The 8,606-nt window shown below is 50.3% G+C and overlaps 1 protein-coding gene across 1 annotated transcript; it reads left to right on the top strand.

Moving 5' to 3' along the window:
• The first annotated feature begins 3 nt into the window (after positions 1-3).
• LOC120980099 (potassium voltage-gated channel subfamily G member 4-like) lies at positions 4-3,176 on the top strand. Its single transcript, XM_040408971.1, has 2 exons — positions 4-48; positions 2,362-3,176. Exons 1-2 carry the CDS (start codon positions 4-6, stop codon positions 3,130-3,132), a joined length of 816 nt encoding a protein of 271 aa, XP_040264905.1. The 3' UTR covers positions 3,133-3,176.
• Positions 3,177-8,606: the final 5,430 nt, after the last annotated feature.

Raw genomic sequence — 8,606 nt, 5'->3', positions numbered from 1 at the left:
ATAATGGTCTCTTCCTGCCTTCTGGAGCTTGTGGTTCTACAGCAGCCGGTGACTGGAGCAGGAGGGCCCCCCGGGGGAGGCGACGCAGGTCACTGCTGGGATCTGTTGTACTCACAAGTTCAGAGGTCAGGGCTAAAGCATCTGCCCCTGTGATCCCCATTATTCAGGTCACAGATAGATGTAATAACGGGGTCCGACTAAGCACCACAAAACCTCAGACAGATCCTCTGAAATACTCTGTGCTGCTGAGCAGCCTGCTCCTTCTCCTGTCACTCCCTCCTCCGTTCATACATCTTCCCCTCCCTTACTGAACATGATGGGAGTTGCTGTTCTTAGTGCGGTTCCATTTACATCTTGAGGGAAGAGATCGTGTTTTCCGCGAGGAGTCGCGTGTCCCAGTGACACCAGTGATACAGATCACTGGGGATCGGGTTTCAGGAACAACGCATCCTGCCCTGGAAACCGCTACTGACACCCAAGACGTCGGCCGTCAGTATCAGATGGGTGGGGGTCCGACTATTGACACCTCACTGACCAGCTGTTTAAAGGGGCCGTCGCACTGTATACCAAGCACGGCGCCACACATTGTATAGTGGCCATGCCTGATATTGCAGCTCAGTCCCATTCACATTTCCATGTTGGAGAAGGTAAAGGAGCAGATGTGCCCCCACTTCAGCTGTACTATGGGGGGAGCAGACTGGACATTCCTGACCCTGAGAGGGAATCTGGTGACCCCGGGCCTAACTCCAGGGCGCTATCTTACACCCACCCATCTGTGCTGCTAAAAATTTTGTACTGAACGTCTCCAGCGCTGGATCTAATCCATGCACAGCGCACCAGTGAGATCTGATCATGTCTTACACTCCAGTCACAACCAGAGCTGCACTCACAGCACACGCATCCACACATAGCCATGCTATGACTGAGAGGATTTCCACTCCTCGCTTGTGCCGCCTCCTTGTTCAAATGAGATTTCGCCTCGATGTGACAGCCAGTGATAAATGGCCTCCCGTGTCCCAAACTTCTTAATCAGCGCATCCAAAAATAACCGCGCGGTATGCTCAGGCACTGCTGACATGTTACCTCACCTGCTCCAGACCCAACAGACACAGCCCTCCTCATCCTTCTCTCCATTATCCTCATCATCCTCCTGCTCATCTTCCTCATCTTGCTCTTTCCTCATCCTCCTCTCCATGCTCCATCCTCATCATCCTTCCGATGCACTTCCTGGTAGATCCTCACCCTCTCTCAGGCTCCTTATCCTCATCATCCTCCTGCTCCTCATTATCCTCCGGCTCCTCTTTCTGATCGACCCTCACCCCCCTCATCATCCTCCTGATCCTCATCTTTCTCCTCTCCATCATCCTTATTCTCACCCTCCACTCCTCATTATCATCATCCTCCTGCTCCTCATCCCTTCTCTTCCTGATTGATCTTTACCCACCTCTCAGGCTCCTTATCCTCATCATGCTCCTGCTCCTCATCTTCCTCGATCCTCACCCTCCTCTCCATGCTCCTCATCCGCCTCCTGCTCCTCATCCTCCTGTTCCTGAATGAACCTCACCCTCCTCTCTTGCTCCTCATGATCATCATCCTCCTGCTCCTCATCTTCCTCGATCCTCACCCTCCTCTCCATGCTCCTCATCCTCCTCTTGCTCCTCATCCTCCTGTTCCTGAATGAACCTCACCCTCCTCTCATGCTCCTCATCCTCCTCTTGCTCCTCATCCTCCTGTTCCTGAATGAACCTCACCCTCCTCTCATGCTCCTCATGATCATCATCCTCCTGCTCCTCATCTTCCTCGATCCTCACCCTCCTCTCCATGCTCCTCATCCTCCTCCTGCTCCTCCTGTTCCTGAATGAACCTCACCCTCCTCTCATGCTCCTCATGATCATCATCCTCCTGCTCCTCATCTTCCTGGTCGATCCTCACCCTCCTCTCCTTGTCATCACTGTCCCTGTTTTTATCCATAGATCATAAGCTGTTGCAGTTACTCTTGACCACCACTGTCCAATGTGTGAGGTTACAATATGCAGGACCGCATGTATCCCTCACATAGTTCCCTGTCCCCAGAAGCTCGCACTCTAATTACTGCACACACCCTGTGGCAGTAGTCAGCTCCCCCCCCCATCCACGGCACAGGAGTAAGCTCCTCCCCCTGGGCAGAGGAAATGAACTCTGGGCTCTGCCCTGATGCATGATGGGACATTTGGGACATAGATAAAGGGATTCAGTAAAGCCTATGTTATGTCTTCACCACGTGACTCGGGGAGGACTCCTGGCCCAGCCATTATAACGTCAGCAGTGAATGGAGTTGCCCTTTAAGCCCCATACTGACGTGCCTTCTGTTTCTCCTGGCAGGGTGAATGTTCTCAGAAATGCTACAACATCTTCATCATCGAGACGATCTGCGTGGCCTGGTTCTCTCTCGAGTTCTTCTTGAGATTTGTCCAAGCCAAGAGCAAGTGGCAGTTCTTCAGGGGTCCCCTGAACATCATCGATGTCTTGGCCATCTTGCCGTATTACGTTTCCCTCCTCGTGGAGGACGAGCAGAAGACCATTCAGAAGCCGGGCAGCAACTCGTACCTGGAGAAGATCGGTCTTGTGCTGCGGGTCTTGCGTGCCTTGAGGATACTGTACGTCATGCGGCTGGCCCGACACTCGCTGGGCCTGCAGACGCTGGGGCTGACGGTGCGCCGCTGCACCCGCGAGTTCGGCCTGCTCCTGCTCTTCCTCTGCGTGGCCGTCACGCTATTCGCTCCTCTCGTCCACCTGGCGGAAAATGAAATGGGCCGGTGCCAGGAATTTACCAGCGTCCCTGCGTCCTACTGGTGGGCCATCATCTCCATGACGACGGTGGGCTACGGCGACATGGTGCCCAGAAGTATCCCGGGTCAGGTGGTGGCCCTGAGCAGCATCCTGAGCGGCATCTTAATCATGGCCTTCCCCGCCACCTCCATCTTCCACACGTTCTCGCGCTCGTACGCTGAGCTGAAGCGTGACCAGGAGAGACTCCACAGTCGTCTTGTGAGGACAAAGGACGCCAACCAGTCGGGCGAGAGCGACACCTTCAACGACACGGACAGCCTCGTCTCCGAGGACACCTACAGGTACTTCTATACCGGCAAGTAGGTGACACCCCCCAGACTTCCAGGACAAGCCATGCGCCCCCAATACTGGCCGGTGACCAGCAGCTAAAGCGTTAACCCCAGAGGTGACGTCTGACTATAAACTCCAGAGACGAGCGGCGCCTGATGTAATAATGACCAGAAATAAAAAGCCATACCTCACTGTCTGGTGTCACCGCTGATCGAGGAGAACCCCAAAAACGTCACCGAAAATCTGCTTTTTTCCCCCGGCTGATTTGTCACTTGTAGTTTAGAATCTTCTCTCCAGAGCTGCAGTGTAAAGCATGGGTGTTACAGCAGCCACCTAAACCATTACACAGGAGATAGATCACCTCAAATTCCAATAGATAATGTAGTATATAAGAAATCAATGATCACAGCTATGTCGTAGTGGAGCAGAGCTGCAGTGTAAAGCATAAAAAAACCAATCAGAGCAGCCCCCGAACCTGTGATGAGACAGGAAGTGGGCTTCCCCTTAGTTGCATTGTCTATGGTAGTAGTAACTGATCATTGCTATGCGGTAATGGAGTAGAGCTGCAGTGTAAAGCATGAAACCCTGTGATATTCCATGTAACATACAGTCTGCGGGGTCACTGCACATCCACCTCCAGACCATGAACGGGAAGAAGGGTCCCCCCTGTCCTTGTGCTGAATCCTGTAGCTGCCCCCTCCCCCCATCACATTGGAATCTTATTGATGGCAATCACAGATGCCGCTCATCGCCGCCCCTTATCACTTCGCTCGTCAGGCTAGATATACAGATACTTATCACAAAGAGAGAACCCGCGGCGAGACGATTACAGCGTGAAGAGCGCCCATGATCACAAAGAGAAGAGAGTCACATACAAAGCCTGAGAGACAGGCCGATAATCCGGAAGCCCTGCTAATCCAGAAAGTGCACTCATGGGGTTAAATCCTCTGCCACCTCCAGACGAAGGGCTCATGCACACGACCATTGGCTCCACAAAACACGGATACCGGCCGCGTGCGTTCTGTGGAGCAGCCGGCCCCTGATAGAACAGTCCTGTCCTCCGTGATGCAGACAAGAATAGGACATGTTATATATTTTTGCGGACGGCACGGAACAAATATGAGGATGTGGACAGTACACGGAGCGCTGTCCGAATCCGAGCTGCAAAAAATGTGTTCATGTGCATGAGCCCAAAGCCTCATCCTTACTGCTCCTGGGCGGTCTCTGGGTGCTGTCTCTTCATCCTGTGCAGTCTCTGGGTGCTGTCTCTTCCTCCCGTGCAGTCTCTGGGTGCTGTCTCTTCATCCCGTGCAGTCTCTTCCTCTCGTGCAGTCTCTGGGTGCTGTCTCTTCCTCCTGTGCAGTCTCTGGGTGCTGTCTCTTCCTCCCGTGCAGTCTCTCTTAGGCCTCTTTCACACTACCGTATGGCTGTTTTCTGGTCCGTTTTTCACGAATCCGTTGTTCCGTTTTGGTTCCGTTTTTCCGTATGCCATATACAGTAATTACATAGAAGAAATTGGGCTGGGCATAACATTTTCAATAGATGGTTCCGCAAAAAACGGAACAGATACGGAAGACATACGGATGCATTTCCGTATGCATTCCGTTTTTTTTTGCGGACCCATTGACTTTAATGTAGCCACGGAACGTGATTTGCGGTCAAATATAGGACATGTTCTATCTTTCAACGGAACGGAAAAACAGAAATACGGAAATACAGATGCGTTTTTCACGCACGTGATAAAAAACTGAAGGTTTACAAACAACATCTCTTAGCAACCATCAGTGAAAGACGCATTGCATTCGCACTTGCTTTCGGATGCGATGCGTTTTTCACTGAAGCCCCATTCACTTCTATGGGGCCAGGGCTGCGTGACAAACTTAGAATATAGAACGTGCAGTGATTTTCACACAACTCAGAACTGATACGTGAAAAAATACGCTGACGTACACGTTCAGTGCGGGCGCCATGCGTTCACCTCACACATCGCACCCGCGCGGAAAACTCATTCCTGTGAAAGGGGCCTTAGAGTTGCCACCATTCCCAACCCAAAAATACCGGCCAAGTTAAGCCACACCCCAAAAGGGGGATTTGGGGGCGGGACCTAATACTGGGTGTTATCTGACACCAATGCTTGGATCATATTCAGTGCTTCACCCTTTTGTTTTGTTTTTTAAAAGCACATTTTTCACCTGTTTTTAAAGGGAATCGGCCCCCCTCGTCTGCAGTAACACATGAGTAGTCCTGCAGATACGGAGTCCGGACTGGAGAGGACTGAGCGCACGCACAGCGGTGCTGACAGCGGGGGCGGGGAGTGATCTGGACCCCTCCATGTCTGCAGGACGACTCATGTATTACTGTCCAGAATCGGACTCATTAGAAATAGTGGCAAGTGCAGATCGGAAAATACCGGCACCGACAGGGGCACTGAATTACCAGCCAAGTGGCAACCCCTATGTGATCTCTGGGTGTGGGCTCTCACTCCTGTGCAGTCTCTGGGCATGATCTCTTCCTCCAGTGCAGTAAATTTCTCCTCCAGTGCAGTCTCTGGCCACAGTCTCTTCCTCCCATGCAGTCTCTGGGGCAGTCTGTTCCTCCCTTGCATTCTCTGGGCGTGGTTTATTCCTCCCGTGCAGTCTGTTCCCCCGTGCAGTCTCTGGGCACGGTCTCTTCCTCCCATGCAGTCTCTGGCGCAGTCTGTTCCCCCGTGCAGTCTCTGGGCATGGTTTCTTCCTCCCGTGCAGTCTCTTTTGCAACGTGCCGGTCTGCAGGAGAGAACACGTGAGGTTCACGGTGGGCCGACGGGTGCAACAGTTCATCGGGTACTCGCGGTTAGCGGACGCCTCCCTGGGCCGGCAGTGCAGTGAAGGGGAGAACAGCGCTGGATTCTCGGGGGCACACTCTATTACAGGGGACACCGGCCAGGGGGTGATCGAGGTGCCCTTGATGGTGATTGGGTCTCTGAGTGCTTGTGCGGCTGGGCCCCTGACTTAGGTGATGTCGTGAAGCCAGCACCTTGGTGGTGCAAAATGATGAGAGTGGTTGTAGTGTGGAGATAGAAGAATGAGGCAGGGATTGAATCCAACTCCGAACTTTACTGTAACCAGAATCTTGACGGCAATTTACATCCAGTTCTAAAACCGTCTCTGATAAACATGCAGGTTGGATGTGAGAAATCCCAGTAACAGGCCGTACATGTGGTAAATCCCAGTAACAGGCCGTACATGTGGTAAATCCCAGTAACAGGCCGTACATGTGGTAAATCCCAGTAACAGGCCGTACATGTGGCTATGTCTCAGGCTATAGTAGGAGGTTGTGTACTCACTGGTATTTAGTCCTGAATCTGGTCCTTGTTCTCCAGCTTGTTAATGGTGAGGCTGCCGGAAGCTAATGGATCCTTCACCTTAAATCGAAAGGCCCTTAAAGCCTGGTAAAATGGCTGTTGTCCTTTGTGTCTCTATCTACTTCTTCTCACTTGAACTGACTTACACTAGACACAGCGAGCAGCTGCACTCTCACTCCTTCAACGCCTACTCCTCCTCTACCACTACTAGGCCTGAACTGAGCTATATATATAGTGGTGCTACCCCCATCTAGTGGTGGAATGTGTGTAGTGCACCTAACAGCCTGGTAACAGGGATTCTACACAAGAATGAAATACAGCATGATACAACATATGACATAACAAGCTTTTGCAGTGCTCACGTACACTAGTGGGATGCTGCATACTCCCCTTGTTTAACATGTGTCGGCCTCGACACATTCTTGATAAAGTTTCCTGAAAGATATAAAGGGGAAAGCAGGCAGGCATAAAGAACAGTACCGTAACCCCCTTCTTATATTCTCTTCTTTTAGCTACAAGAGAAATAGGTTAGGCACAGATAAAAATATATTCAGGAACATTAAAATACATTAAAGCATAATATAAGTGACAAAGGGGCCGTGGTTTTCTCTCAAGACTGGTGATCTGGGGCGCTGACCTGGCACAGAGAACAATAAGAACCAGGATAGTCCATAGTAAAATCCAACAATAGATCTTACAGGAGGCTCATAGGGCATGAGTCCGTTCCCTGAGCAAAATGTCAATAGTGGAACATGGAGGCTCAGGTACCTTAAAGTCTATCTCCGGGCACAGGGCTTAAACGTTGCAACAACAGGTAGAAGCAGGTTTTTAGAGAGTCCTTAGGGTAAGGCAAAACAATCAAAGTAATAAGTCTCTCACCCGGCTCTGTAGCTTCAACTTGTAATAAAATGGAATTACTGTTGAACAGGCAGGGCTGGAAGTCTTCTTCTCGGCTGGGGCTGCAGAAATTCTCTGTAACAGGCAGGCGGTTGTCCCTTAGTAGTCCGGTCGGATCTCCGAAGTGGTAGTGACTCCATAGACGTTTGTTCAAGAAAACTGGGTACATCAGGGGTTTCTGAGGATCAGCCATGAGGTAGTTATTCTGGCTGAAGTGAAACTGTATCTGCCTTTGCGATCACAGGAATGTTAAGCCACAGCATAAGGAACCACTGTAGAGGATCTGATTCCAGTAACAGTTTCCCAGTTGTCTGCATAGGTCCTTCTGGATCAGCTGGTTTTTCAGGCGCTTGCGCTGTGGATGGAATTTCTTCTTGAACAGCTCTTTTTAAACACAACTTGCACTATTTGTGGTGCTCTGTTTTCCTTAGTGACTTCATAGACATCAGTCTCACTATTAGGAATAGCTGTGATGAGGTAGGGTTCTCTTTCCCATTTGCTATCCAGCTTGCTAGTGCGATGGTTATTTCTCAGCCACACATGGTTACCAATTTCTAAAGGTTCGGCTTTAGCAGACTGGTTATAGTCGTTCTGTTGTTTGTTGCGTGCATTTGCCATACGGACTTGGACAATCTCTTGGGCATCGGCTAGGCGTTTTTGATGTTCACTCACCCAATCAGTTTGTGGTAGAGGATTAATTGAATCTGGAACTTGCACATCCAGGGTATGATCTGCAGGTAACTTTCCTTGACGGCCAAACATAAGGTAATATGGGGTATATCCAGTAGAACAATGGATGGTATTGTAAGTATACATCAATTGAGGTAGTAAAGTTGGCCACTCGGTTCTCTTAGCAGGTCGTACAGCCCTCAACATTTCAATCAAAGTTTGATTCATTTTTTCACAAAGTCCATTACCTTGAGGATGATAAGCTGCTGTTCTGATCTTCTGACAATTGTGAAGTGAACACAGTTCATGGAATAGTTGGGATTCGAAGGCAGATCCTTGAACTGTAAGAATCTTTTCAGGGCTTCCATAGGGCAACTGGAAATTCTTCCAGAAAACATTTGCGGTGGTTTTGGCTGTCAAGTCTTTAACAGGTACGGCTACTACGAATTTGGTGTAGTGATCAATTATTGTCATGGCGTAGGTATACCCTGAGCAACTTGATTAATGGCCACTGTAACGGACCGTTTCAGCAGACAAGGGGTTAAAATCCGTTTAGTCGATAAGCCCCTTTCTGAGAGACAGGCACAGCTACTGCAGG

Source organism: Bufo bufo, chromosome 10 (assembly GCF_905171765.1).
Source record: "Bufo bufo chromosome 10, aBufBuf1.1, whole genome shotgun sequence".
NCBI classification, from domain to species: Eukaryota; Metazoa; Chordata; class Amphibia; order Anura; family Bufonidae; genus Bufo; species Bufo bufo.
The sequence above is the reverse complement of the archived record's forward strand: the minus strand, read 5'-3'. Positions and strand labels throughout refer to the sequence as shown.

Coding starts and splice junctions, on each gene's coding strand:
- LOC120980099 (XM_040408971.1), top strand. CDS start 4: ATGGTCTCTTCCTGCCTTCTGGAGCTTGTGGTTCTACAGCAGCCG. Junction 49..2,361: donor TTGTGGTTCTACAGCAGCCG/GTGACTGGAGCA, acceptor TTCTCCTGGCAG/GGTGAATGTTCTCAGAAATG.